We start from the raw sequence: 14,313 nt of genomic DNA on the forward strand, positions 1-14,313 counted from the left end.
CAGGGCAGTCAATTATGAAATACAGATTTCTTATAAGATTTCAAAGTCAGCAGTTCCGCTCTTGAGTTAGTGGTATGATTTTGGCCTTTGGTCAGCTAAAAAGTACAGAAGTTGGACACATTTCAGTGGTCCAATTCCAATCTCCTCAGTAGCTGTGCAAAGAGATTTGCTCCGCGGGAGCTCAGGGCCCAGGCACTGTAAGAGAGCCAGCCGGGTTACAAAAGGAAAAGGCTCTGGAACCCAGGCCAACTGGCAGGCCGAAGGGGTTGTCAAGAACCTCGTGCTTCCCGTACAGACACTCAGAGGACTTCAGGACTCAAGCTAAACACAAACAGACGCAACGTGGAGCTTCTCAGCACACCGATGTCAGCAGGCAGCCGAGCTTTCAAGCAAGTGTGAGAGCAGGTATTGGCAGGTATTGTCGACTGTGTCCTCTTTTATCCCAAATACTTACAAAAAGTTGCTACTGCATCATGCTTGGCAATAAGAGTCAACAGCCTAAACTCCCAGTCTGTCTAATCCCAATGGCCCTGGCTTTTCTCCCTCCTGTGTTTTCCCTGCTTCCTCAAATATTAGCACATAAGCAGCAGCTGTGAATTGACAGTCCACAGAAATCTCAAGCCCACGTAGTACCTGGAGAATACTGCAACACAATTATCTACTCAAACTTCTGCACGCACTTCACAAGTTTTCATAGCCAAAATAAAACTATACATATGTATATATCATCAAGGCGCACAATTTTTTTTTCTCCAACAAAGCAACAACTCGGTCATGTAATTCACACACACATACACACACACACACACACACCCCTTTTTTTTCAAGATGACAAATCTCTCTTCAAATTCAAAGTTGGATTTTCCACATTTCATTAAAAATAAAAAAATCAGAAACGCACCTCCCATCCTTTATTTTGCCAAAACTCACTTCAATAAAATGAACCAAATCCTCTTTGTTGTTCATCCATCCCCTTAAATGAAAAAACTCAACACAAGGCTATTCTCACTGGTAGTCGTATTAACTTAAGGCTGTTGCCTTCCAAGGGTACATTTTGCTGTTTGGCTTAAATAAGGCATCTTAATTCCTCTGGATTCTTTAGACAACAGAGATTGCCAATAGGAACCTAAAAAGAAGTCTCCTTTGGAGCTTAGAGATAAATGCTTCTGATCTGAGAATAAAAAAACTTTGTAATTGAGGAGAAATAATGAAAAGTGAACAGTTCAGATGCAGGAAGGAAGGAAACTGGGCTTGGAAAAACAAGATGGAATCATGGCCTAGAATTCCAAGGGCAGGGTACAGTTTTAAAGGGACAATAATAGATTTAGGTAACAGATTTTGAGAACAGCTGTCCTGAGAGTGCCCAAGTGCCAGACTCCTGCACACAGAAACTCACTCAATCCTGATAACTACCCTATCCAGCAGGTGCTACTGTCATCCCCTAACCTTCTAGCCCAGCGGTCCCCAACCTTTTTGGCACCAGGGACTGCTACTGTGGAAGACAATTTTTCACAGACTGGGGGGCGGGCGGGATGATTCAGGTGATAGTGCGAGCGACGGGGAGTGGCAGATGAAGCTTTGCTTCGCTTGCTCCCCCGCCGCTCACCTGCTGCTGTGCGGCCCGGATCCTAACAGACCTCGGACGGCTAATGGACCCCCATTCTAGCCTGTTCTTTCTTTGTAAGGAGGAATAATTAGTATCCAAGGGAGACTGGAAGGATTTACAGAGAGCGCCTACAGTACAGTTCCTAGGGCACAAGGAGCTCAATGGATGGAGCTATGACTACTTACTCTAATGTCCCAAATAAGCTTACTCTACAATAAACCCAAGAAGCTGACTTTTGAAAGCCAAACTGCTGAAATAGACAACTGTCTGAGAACCGAGCGGGCACCTGTAGCTGTAGGCTGCGCGGGCACTGGACACCCTTCCTCCATCCCGGTGGCCCATCCATTATTCTCTCCATACCAGACCAAGATGCAGATCAATGTTAAGACCCCCTTCCCTAAACTGAGAGCGACCTTTTTATTTTCACTCACTAATCCATAGAAGCCTTTCAAGTGGCACAAATAAAGGCGGCTGCATTTTGTTCTCTAAATCAATTTTCTCCCCAGCCATCAACTAGATGTTCCTGCACAGAGAAAGAACAGCCCTTCCCTTCTAATTCAAAAATCCATACTGCCATTGCCCTTGCAAACTGCTAAACAAGCAGTATCGGCAAGTCACTTGTGTTCTGTAATATATTTACTGCAAATCCCAATGGCTCGCCTCCTAATGCAGTTTTCTATTGTGTCTGTGCGTGTCAATACACTGGCCGGTCACCTTACTTGTAAGAGGCTCTGCCCGACTGTTTACTCAAGGCATCAAGAGGGCGCCAAGGACAGACAAAGGCTGCGCTCCTGGAGGCCCTAGCCTTGGAGAGCCTCCTCCACATGCTGGGGTCCTCAAAGAGGTTTTGTTTTCTGGTACTTCACACCCCTATACCACCCACGGCCTCTGAGGCCAACCTAAATTCTCCACCAGGACAGCTTCCATCCACACAAAGTTCAAAATCAGAGTCCTTTTGCACAATCACTTCCTGGTTTCCCACCCATAAACACTAAAGCTGTTCCCCCAGTGAATATGCTGATCACATCTTAAAGGGGCATCATCAAAGGCCAAAAGGTACAAGGGCTTGGGAAGGGGAATCTGGCTTTTCTGTTTAAGTACAAACCTCTGCATTCAGGTGACAGCTGAAAAGCAAGCACCCTGACACCACATAATGGTGCATCATCTAATACAACCATGCCAAGAACGAAAAGGCAAGTTAACGAGGAAAATGTTATAATATGCTATGAACACCTGTTCGGATGGAATTCTTAAAGTGTACCTGAGAAACTCCCACTTTCATGTGCATCAGTCTCAAATGGAGTTGGCTGCTAAAGAAAGGCTTGAATTATCTATTTATCTTTCGGGGTGAGGGGAGGGCAAAAGCTATATGCAAGATACGTGACAGGCCGATGTTACAAAAAACGTTACCTTATAGACTCCTGGTATCAAATAGGTGGGTATAATACAGGGTGTTCACTGTACTCTCTCTCCTTTTCTCTATAGTTGAAATTCTTCATAACAAAAGTGTTTGGGGCGGGGGGAGGGACTCTGTAAAGACTTTTCAGTAAATAATCAGTGGGTATAATCATTATTATTAAGAAACCTGGTGACTAAGTCAAGTCTAATGCCTTGGAGAAGCTTGTAATGCAACTTATCCACAGCTCTATTAGTGGCTGTGGTCACCCTTAGGAGATGAGCAGTGGTTCCCAGGGCGGTGATGCGTGCACACATTCAATTCACAAGGAAACCCAGGCCTCAGAAACGTGCTACTTTTGTTTTCTCTCTCTCTCTCTCTTTTTTTTTTTTTTACTACAAACCCAAATATATTACCATAATTAAACTCCCCATTAAGAAGCCTCAGTGGATATTTGACTATAAATCACGTTTCCAAAAGAAAAACAACTGAGCAAAAGTGCCTGGATGAGATTAGAACTGTAATCCGATAAAACATCTAGTGAAACCAAACATTTCATTCTTAATTTTAGCATAAGGAGCCACACTGGTACTGCAGATCCAAGTTTTTAATCTGGATTCCAAGGACTTGCTGAAAGATCTTAAGATGTCCACAAACAGCCAAAATTGTTGGGCAAAGCTATCTTGTGTATTAAAAGGTGTACTTTTTTTTTTGCCAAGCAGCTTTCACCTGATTTTCGTACGGGTTCAGGATCCAAAACAGTGACAACTACCGCTCTACCTAAGGGGCACATTAAATGCTACTTAAATGCCTACTCGAACTCACTGGGAAGGGAAGATGCAAGTCTCAAATTCAAGCCTCAAGCAGACTGCAACACAGCTGGAATAACAGAAAAAGGCACAAGAAAAAACAATACTACAAAAGTCAGAGCAACAATAAGCGATGTGACAGCCTCCTGTTGGAGCAGCCATGGAAGACCTTGAAGTAAACAGGCAGCGTTGGTATTTGAACTAGACCTTGAAGGATACTGAAGGAGGCCATGTGAAGTTTGACAAAATAGCCTGGACTTTTAGGAAAACAGAAAAACACAAAACATATTTTAGGTATGAAGGAGGGACCCATCTGGCTGGATTAAAGGGCCTGGGGGGAAGAGGACAGAGGTAACCAAGTAAGACTGGCAGAGACAATAACCAGAGGCAGATACACAAGGCTGTGAGTGATGGGCAAAGAGGCAATTACCGGAGTGGGAAGTCAAAATCAGAAAAAAACAGGCATACCTAGGAGGCCAAAAGACCCATGCCCCTAAAGGAATTCTGTATTCACCACCTTAAAGGTGTTCCCTTCCAGGGCGAGCGTTCCAAGGCTGTTTAAAATGTGGGCTACTGGTCTTGACCGTGGAGTGGGAGTGTCCCAGGGGCCACTCTGGACAAGCCAATAGGGAGCACTGAGAATATAAGAACTTTGATTTTAACCCCTTCATTTAAAATTTCCATGTATTATACATGTATACAACATACCAGTACAGTAACATATTTATAGAACTTATAAATTATAAGTAAACAAGTCTGGGGATATGTTTTTAAACTTTTTACTGACAGGCTGCACAAAATACCGCAGATTAATAAGCTAGTTAGATCAGCAATGACACTAATATCAAACCCAGTCCAGTGAATTCCCTGGCTGTCCAGTGGTTAGGGCTCCACACTTTCACTGCTGAGGGCATGCGTTCAATCCCTGGCTGGGGAACTAAGATTCTGTAAGCTGTGCGGTGCAGCCAAAACAAAACAAAACAAACCAAAACAAAGAACCCGGTCTAGTACCACATGTATTTCAGCGGTTTAACAAACTGCATGAGTTGGACACACAAGTTCAAATGTACCTACATTCTCAAAGACAACTGATTCTGCTTTATCAAGTGAATAATGATTATCTAATGAGTATCTATTGGAAATAGGTGCACTACCCTTCTGGTGTGCACAGCAATGTACACCTACCACACTTAATAGTAGTTTTTCTCTATTCAGCAGATGAAAAAATCGATTCAACGCACAGAATTCTTCTAGCTTATTTTTTCCTTATACCCAAAATAAGCTTCACACTACCCTTTCCTCGCGAACATATTTTGTGGTCAAAAATGACTAAGTAGCAAATAATACTACTAGAAAAACTAAAAAACTGTGTTTGTTATACTTAGTATGAAAACATGCTGGGGAAGGGGGGTAAACAGTGTTCTCATGGTTATGACTGTATGTTGCTTCAAAGCAGACAAACAGAATTAAAAACTTAGTAGTTACTAAAAATTGAAATGCAAAATAGTGAAATACAGACTTGTGTGAAATCACAGGTTAAAACTTTCTGTCAACGTTTCTTGGAGTTTCACAAAAAGTGTTATGGTGACTGGGTGCTCTATAAACTGAGCAGTTCTGTAATCATGGTGGTTTTTCAAACAATTTTAGAGACCATTTTTTCTTTAACCAAGTGAATGGTAACATATGAATCTCTTAACTTACGTTAAAATTTTGGTAATCTTTTTTCATTTTTCTGATCAAACCATGCCTCAGAAAAAAATTAGAAAATCTCTCCCCCACCTGAAGGCCCACGCCTACACCCACACCCCCCCACAAACACACACTCTACTTCAAACATCAAAGCCACGTTCATGGAACAATCCTACGGCACACTTCTCACTACAGAACTCACCGATCCCATCAGCAAACACTATGCTGAAGCTATAAATGCCTAATCTTGTCCAGTAAGCCAACTTCCCAAAACAGCTCTCTAAAGTTTAATTAAAAACCATTACACCAAATATTCCACATTAAAAGTACCAGTCCTGAGAATTTCAATTCTTAAAAACCTGAAGCAACAGTAAGCACCATGGACAGGAAGGGTGGCGGGGGGGCACGGGACATGACTGAGTCAATCAAACCTCAATGAGAGTCCAGTCAGTTTCTTAGTTTAATCCACTTCTAGAGACCACAGAAGTTTAATAGAAAAGCTGAAGACGTAGATCTAGCGAAACTCAAAATGGTTCCAGGAGCCAGTAATTGAATGTATCTTTAGGGTAACTACCACACAACATGATTTATTTAAATATTTGCTAAAGGAACAGATTTTCCTTTCTGTGTTTCTTAATAAACACTATTTGGAGGAACATCTGAAGGCCCCTGGACAGACTCTCCTTAACTGACACACACAAGGTGCTGGGTTCCGAAGCCTGGCGGGGACTCATGCCTCTGGAGGAATGAGTCCCCTCTGGTGAGAGGAGCCCTACTTTAGGGCCCGCCTAGTCTAACCCTTTTTACAGAGCGGGCGGAAACCAGGGCCAGGCACCTTGTTAATGACTCACCCAGTCACTAACTGAAATCCCTAAATAAGTGACCTTAACCCACTCTATCTTACACCAAGGTAGATCCCAGAGATCAGCGGGACATTCGGGCCTCAGCCCAGCCCTCTGGAGATGGCAGAACAAAGGGGAGGGGAGGGAGGTTCTCTGACCCAACACGTGCCTCCCTGGCCTCACCAGACCCTATCACATCCTGTCCTTACATAAAATGCTGACATTTTGTTCCTCATGGGTTTTTTGGTTTTAATTTTGAACTTTAAAAATACTGTTCACCTTGAGTGCTAAACTTTTTGACACCTCCTTTCAACTCTGTGCCGGAGGCAAAGGCCTCACTCACCTCACCCTAGGCCAGGCCCTGGACAGAAATCTGCAACTAGCCCAGCTGTGGAAGGGGTCAGGAGGGTGCTGCTTAAGGAGTGAAGAATCCGCCCCGCTTGCCAATAAAAAACAAAGGCTAATCTTGCACCTCGGAATCTAGGTTCTAAACACAGGGAGCTTTATCTCTTAACTCCTACTTGTAAAGGACAGGCCTGGCTAATGAAATCAAGTGGGGGACCACTCCAACCTTGAAGACAGCTACCTTCTTTGTATTACAAGGTGGGGCTGAACTCTAAGTTCCTACACTCCAGCTGGTCAGTTCCATTCTGAGATACTGACTTAAAAAAAAAAAAAAAAATCTCAAAATGAGAAACTGCAGACTGAAAACCCAATGGTTTAAAAAACAGAAAGGTAAAACGTACAAATAGTAAGAGTCCCATCTAAGGAATTAACCCACAGGTGAATCCCTAACCGTTCCACCTTAACACTTTTAAAACACTACTAAAGAACCATTTCTTTCTAAAGAGAAACTTTAAAGCACACATCAAAACTGTGAAAGCAGTTTCACTCCAAAACTTATATGGTCTGAGACACTGTGCTTGCTGAACTATCACACAGAGTTTGGAAATGTTCAGCTCTCGTCTGGGTTTTTTTTTTCTCTTTCTCCTCTCCTTCCCCACCCCACCATCAGGATTGCAGAATACTTTCCTTTCAGAGCTAGTCCTTTCATTTATTTTTAAATTCTTCCACCACCCTGGAGAGCCCTGAGCACTCCCTGCCTGCCTTCAGAAGAACACAGGCACAGAGAGGCAAAGTAAATGATCAAACTCACTGCGTCACTGGGGCTCAACCAGAGCCCCGATAACACGTTTCAAATTTTCTTTGGTTCTTCGACTCATTTTAACCTGCGGACAGTACTGCTCAGTTGGTTACAACTTCCTACCTACCCACAGCTGTGGTCCCCACAGACCAGTCAGTACTGCCGATTTTCCTAATTTTTAGAACACGAGGCTCACCCCAAGGTGTCTCACAAATGATGAAGTTGATCAAAACAGACAAACACTGAGAACAGGCACGCAGTGGGGTAGACTTGGGTCGCTAAGCACAGGCCCAAGGGTGATTCCACCACTGGCCTCATGCTCCAGTGGCAGTGGGGGAGGAGGGAGACAGGGAAGAAGCGCTGAATTGGGAACCGAGTGAGCCAAACTCAAGCTTAAATAGATGCTTGGCCCTGACAAGTCCCAGACTCTGAGCACGCACCCAAAGTTGCAGGCAGAGCAAAACACCTACCCAATCTAACACCTACCACCCAATCTACTTCACAGGATGAGGCAAATCGCTTTTGAAAACTAAGTGCTGTACAAATTCACGCCACCAATGACAACTTACGGCACGGCTTCATCAGTGTGCTGAAAAGGTATACAAGTGGGATAAATCAGGCTTATATAAGTACTTACAGTGCATCTTATTCCCCAAAATATCAAAGGAGGTAATACCACTCCACATGACAGAAAAAAAACTTTAAACATCACACTGCCAAACACACTAGGCACAGCCCTCAAACACAATTAGACTCGCGTTAACCTGCTACTTTTTCATGTACCCTAACACTGGTGGTATCAGAATGGCTCCATCTTTTATGAAGAGTCTCCACCTCTCTGTATAGAGATATCTAGAGTTTACACGACCTACCTGAAAAGAGGACAGGCAGGAATCTATAAAAGGCTCAAAGGAAAAATATTTTTGTCTTCATGCTACGATTAAAGATTTAAATATCCATGACCATCCTGATTTCATTGACTTTTCGGTAACCAGCCACAAATAGAAGCAGAGAAAGTGAGGGGAAGGCTTATCAGGAAGTGTTGACACAACATAAACACAGACTGCGGGCACCAAACCAAGTAAGGAAACCACAATTATACCATTCTTGATTTGGACGCACTTCCACTTTAAAACTTCCACACGGAAAAATCGGTGGTGAGATTTGACACTGAAACCTCTCAAACTCACTCCTCCAACAAAGCCGCTGAAAGGTGGGGAGGAGAGCGGTCATCACACTGGAGACAAATCTTAACAACATTAAAGCTCTCTCCACGGAAAGTTTCCCCATCACTGCATTTTTTTTCAGTAACAAAGATGTTGTCAGAAATGACAATTTTTTTCTGTCCCCTGATGATGCCTTGCTAGCATTTGGTTATAAGCCATAAAGCAGGACTAATTTCAGCCTGTCAGGAGTCTCGCTAATGCCCAGTTTCCCCCTAGAGAGAATTCCTGTCAAATCTAATGAGAGCTCCAAAGGCCCTCTCTACAATATAATGAGCACTTAGGCCATGCTGGTGATCAGGCGGCAAAAAGCATCAATTTGAGCCTGGCTACACCCTGGGGGCCAGACGTCACCAGTTTTAATAAGAATTATGATTACTAGCTGCACCAAATGCCTCCTCAGAACTTATTATTAATGTGTGACATTCAGAAGCATGTTTTTCAAATGTAAGGCCACTTTAAACTGAATTACAGCACTGTTCTGCATACCACTCTAGTTAAGGGTCTGTCAGCATTTACAATATAAACTAAGTTTCAGGGGGCTTAATATCCTACTATGAAGAACACAGCGTCTCTCAGCTTTTCACATCTTTCACATTACTAAGCATATTATTAATGCACACTGGCTCACGGACAGACGATATATACCCAACAAATGCCCGACGGAATACAGAAACTCATTAGAAAACTATTTTCACACCATGGGGTTCCCGACCCTCCTCGCCCCTTCTTCCTTCTTCCTACGCGATAAAGAAGAGGTCACTCCACCAAGCAACCTACAGGAACCCAGAAGAATTTCACACCTCCTGTAGCTCCCCCCATAAATCCAGCACCAGCACACATCACACAGAGGTGGCATTCCCTTGTATGGAGTCGGTGAGGTTATTAAATCCTCTGAGTTCATGAGTTTAAGAGAAAGCTCAATCTCCCCTTACCCTTCCAGAATATTTGTTGGGGAAAAAAAATGTGCCTTTACGGTAACTTAAAAAAAAAAAAAAAGTGGCAGGTTAGAACTGCTTGACCAAATCTATTTGTGTAATTAATTTAAATCACCATATATCTTCTAGCTTAATTACTATCAACAAGTTACAATTGCCTCAATCAGGCACTAGCCATTTAAGCACACAGAAACAAAGGCACAAACCCAACATAAACTAGGCTACCAACTTTGCAAATCAGAATAAAATCAGCACTTTTAAAGGCCCAATTACATTGTTAATGAAAGGGCCTGAACTTAACTATCTCCTTCCAAACACATAACTGAGAACAGATCTAAGGTACTTGACGATAAATTAACATTATGAAATCTATGATGAATTAAAAATCAAAGAGCGCAGAGTTACAAAAGCAGAATTCAACTCTGAAACACACTTGCTTAATGAAAGTCTTTGAATATAAGGAAGATCTGAAGGCTGAACTAATCAATTTCTCCACCGTGCCCCCGCCGGTCAGCCATGCTCTTTAATTTAATGAAACAAGGGTTTGAGATGAAATAGCACATATACATCAAGTAAGAATTGTATTGTTGCACTTTGAAATGTGTCCAACTGTGCAACTTCATCTGATGATAATTTTTTAAGAGGCAATCGATTTCTAAAAGACTTATTGTACCAGAGTCTTGATGAAAAAGTGAATGTCAGCATATCTCCGAAATACTTACACCCTGCCATTAATGCTTTCTTTGGCAGACAATGACTACTCAATCGAGGGTCCTTTGGGCTGAGCAATCATTTAGCTTTTCTTCTCTTATGAGATCCTTAGTGCCTTGTTCCAGCTCAATACTCTTTTTATACACCATTATAGTAGCCATAAGTGTGAATTTTATGGGAACTTGCAAACTCATAGTCATAGCTCGAGCTTTCCAGTCACTAATCTTTTCATGCTTTTAAAACCACTAGGACTGAAGCAACGCCCAACATATGCTGTGGTCATAAAAGGATGCTTTTTTCACCTCCAAACCTGCATCAACTGAGACATTTTTCAAAAAAATGTTTGCTAATAAGCCACTGATCCTGAGTGTTGCTTTATGCAGCCCCAAAGCATAGGGAGAACTCCATAGTTAGTCATATACCTTGTTTAACCTGAATAAGGACACTCCCGAATACCCTTCTTTCCCACAGAGATTCACACTTCTTTCCAAATCAGCATAAAAACATTAGCTATTATGAACTTCAGAACTCTACAGGATACACAGATCTTTCAAGAGGAAAATAAATGTATCCAGGCAGAAAAGTCAAGTCAGAGCCTCAATTCCTACCTGCCTATAAACAGGCTAGTTTACACTTCCAAAGTACCTCTCACCTAGTAACTTAAACATTCTATAATGTCAAGAAGCAGCTCCTGCTGCAGAATACTGCCACCAATTTGCAGGAAGGGAAACCAAGGCTGAAAAATGGCATACAAATCCCCCCCCACTCTTGAGGACAAAGCCAGTATAATAAAATCATGACTTACTTTGCATTTCAATTTGAGATTTTGCTAAAGCTTACCTGTTTATGCATTTCTATGTTTAATCCATATGACATTTCATAATACTGTAAAAAAGAAAAAAGAACCAAGCATTTCATTAACTCACATTTCGTAATGCCGAGAACCCATATTTGTTAATATTACGTGAAAAGGAAAAAAGCCTCATCTTTGATACCTACCATCACATAGTGCCTCTGCATTTCTGTCTTTTCACTTGCCAGTTTCTCACATTCCAATTTAAGGCTACGAAAACAAAACAGGCAACTTAATGTAAACATTATGTCACTTGTTTTAACATCTGCCTCACATATTTGCACTTCAAGTAAAAACACAGACCAATTTGGAAAAACCATAAACTATCTAGGTAAACACCCAAAAGCTTTGTCCTTGCATTTAATAGGGAAAAAAGGAATAAGGAGAACAGTACAAGGTATCCACTCTGCAGCTATTCTTTTTCTTCTTGGTGCAGACCTGGTCTCATGCCAAGAACGAAAAAAATCTGTCAAGACCTCTGATCTACTCAGAAGACTGATTTCTCCTCATGGTCATCTGTTCACTCGTACTTGCTTCCCTGCATCAGAGTTTGCTTCCGTGGACTTCACCAAAACCTGGCCTTTGCACAACCTTCAGTCTCAGGCATAGGCCATCTCTGCCAACTCAAATAGTCTCTAGGTTTGAAAACTGTACCTGTAAAGTTACTTCTACAATTGTTGGTCCCTTTTAAAACCTTTGTTTTTTAATTCCCTGCCAAAACATGTTACATAGCTTCTGCAATGAGGTACGTTGAAGTCTTCCCTGCTTGGTAAACATAGTGTAGGCAGGTATGCTTCAAGCTCTAGAGATTATTATCTTCAAGTAGACAAAAGGCCAATAATCACAAAGCCTCTGCAAAATAAGAAAATTCACACCCAAGCATCTGTGTTTTTCAAGTGTGACAAAAAATAAAAACTGTCATTACACAGTTATTTCTTCGCTCTAATCATCTAAGACTTAATAGAAACAGGAGAAGAAACTAACATTTCTAGAAAGTCCACTATGGACAGGGTGCTTTACAAATAGTTTACATTTATAAATTTTCTAAAGCAGCTCTCATTACATGAAGACGCTAAAGCTGAGACGGCTATAAATGTGACTCCAAGTCCTGTCCTACCCAAACCAATCCAGAATGAAGCCAAAGCAGGTGGGCTTCCCCCTACACACATCCACCCCACCCCCCCTCACCACCGCTAATGATGGGCACAACTGAAAGCATCTACCCTCCATAATGGACTTTGCCTCAAAGAACTCAATTCTAGTATGGCCAACAGTGATTTCAACACCCGCCTTGCCTCCCTGAACCTGTACTCCTGAACTGGGGCATCGACTGAACCAAGGTTTCAGCTCAGCCTGTTGCAAAATAAATAAATGAAGTGCAAATATTGACAGTTCTCATGCAACTCCTAAATACACGAAAAAAGGCTCCCTGGAACACAAGCAAACGGGCAAAAGGGAAACAATGGGAGGAGGTGGAGACAAGAGAAGAGGCGGCCCGGGAAGAGCCGGGAAAGGGGGCAACGTGAATGACAGGTCTTAACTGCGACTCCACACGCCACCGCCTGGACGCAAGTACTAAGTACAGCCGCCGCCACCACCAGGGGCACGGAGCTGCCGGGGCAACCGCTCAACGGGCGCGGCCGGACACGCACCTGTGATACTGCGCCTGCAGGAACTGAAATTCCTCTTTAATCCGGTCCAGGGACTCCGGGATAGTGAACTTGAAGGGCTGGCCTGCAGCCTGGTGCGGCGTCTAGGGACGACCAGCGAGGGGGACCGAGGGACGGATATGAGGGCGGTTGGATAGAGAAGTCAGAGAACGAAAGAGTGGGTGGGACATAAAAAATAAAGTTAGAAGTGGCGGAAAACAGAGCCCCAAACTCGAGTTTGCACTTCACTTTGGGGAGAGGGAAGGTGGACCCTCCCAGATCCGAAGCTTCTAAAGAGGCTTGGAGCCTCTTCCAGCCTCCAGGGCGGGTCGCGCGGTAAGCGCGCCCGGGTCACCTGGCTGAAGGGACAGGGGCTCCCCGGCGGCGAACGGGGAGGACCTGGCCAGATTGTCGTCGACACCGCCGCCCTCTGCCTCATCGGGGCGATAATGACCCCGGGCACCAGAGGAGAAAACCCCCTTACGCTCCTCGTTTCCAGTGTCGCCGGGGCCACCTCCAGGCGCGCCGGAACGGGGGCCGCATTGACATGTAAATAGGCGAGACGAAAAACAAAGGGGGGGCGCCCTACCCGCCTCGGGGAAGGGAGAGGATGTGGCCGCAGGAGAAACCCCAGTCTCCCCGAGCGCCCCGCCCGCCCAGTCTAGACGTCAAGTAGGAGGGAGCCCAGAGCAAAGGGGGGAAATTGAGAGTTTCAGTCCACTCCCCACCACAGGAGGGGAGGACCCGGGACCTCCCAAGCCTAGCACCCCTGGAAGCCAGGGTCTCCGCCAAAATGCAGCAGCCACCCACCTCCTCACCCAAAGCAATAGCACCCACCCACCCCCACTACCCTGCTCCCTATTCAGCCACCCGACCGCGCCTCACCGGGTGCCGGCTCTGCGGGAACATCGCTCTGGCGGCGGCCGCGGCTCTGTTCCCGGGCAACTCAATTCTCCGCTCAATTTCCAACTTTAATCTCGCCGAGGAAAATTAAGCCGGGAAGCCAGGCAAAAGCGGGTAGCGCGCTGGCCACGCACGCAGGCGCGCTCGGCAGGGCGTACAGGCCACTCGGCGCCGGGCCGCTCCTGATCCCGCTGGTGCGGGCTCCCGCGCTCAGGGCCACATCACGGGGCAACCCGGGCCCGGCTGCACCAAAAACCTGCGGGGCGCCGCCGGCACTCGGGAAGAGGGCGCAAGGGCTACGCTCCAATCCGCGGGCCTCGGCCGCCCGTGCTGGGAGGTGGGGGCGCGGTGACTCCCGCCGCGCTCCCCTCGGCGATCCGCGTGCGCCGCAGCCGTCCCGGGCAAACAAATCCAGGCGGGCTGCTCTCCTTCGCTATTCTCCGGGTCCGCCTCTTTTCCGGGTTTTCCCCGCGGCGCCGGCCGCCGGCGAGGTGCAGGTGGCGCGGCGCTCCGGGCTAACCCCACACAAACAAACGTGACGGTGTACAGG

The 14,313-nt window shown here is 44.9% G+C and overlaps 1 protein-coding gene across 7 annotated transcripts in view; it reads right to left on the reverse strand.

Moving 5' to 3' along the window:
* Positions 1 to 14,313, reverse strand: part of TLE1 (TLE family member 1, transcriptional corepressor) — an 89,717-nt gene extending 75,404 nt beyond the window's left edge. For all 7 annotated transcript variants that reach the window (XM_079926853.1, XM_079926850.1, XM_079926851.1 and 4 more), the window contains exons 1-4: positions 13,746 to 14,313; positions 12,864 to 12,964; positions 11,358 to 11,421; positions 11,199 to 11,243 (exon numbers count right to left, since the gene is read on the reverse strand). In XM_079926853.1, the coding sequence (XP_079782979.1) occupies positions 11,199 to 11,243; positions 11,358 to 11,421; positions 12,864 to 12,964; positions 13,746 to 13,769 (234 nt within the window). In that variant the 5' untranslated portion in view covers positions 13,770 to 14,313. The remainder of the gene's footprint in view (positions 1 to 11,198; positions 11,244 to 11,357; positions 11,422 to 12,863; positions 12,965 to 13,745) is intronic.

The sequence above is a fragment of the Stenella coeruleoalba genome, assembly GCF_951394435.1.
Source record: "Stenella coeruleoalba genome assembly, chromosome: 7".
In the NCBI taxonomy this organism is placed as follows: domain Eukaryota; kingdom Metazoa; phylum Chordata; class Mammalia; order Artiodactyla; family Delphinidae; genus Stenella; species Stenella coeruleoalba.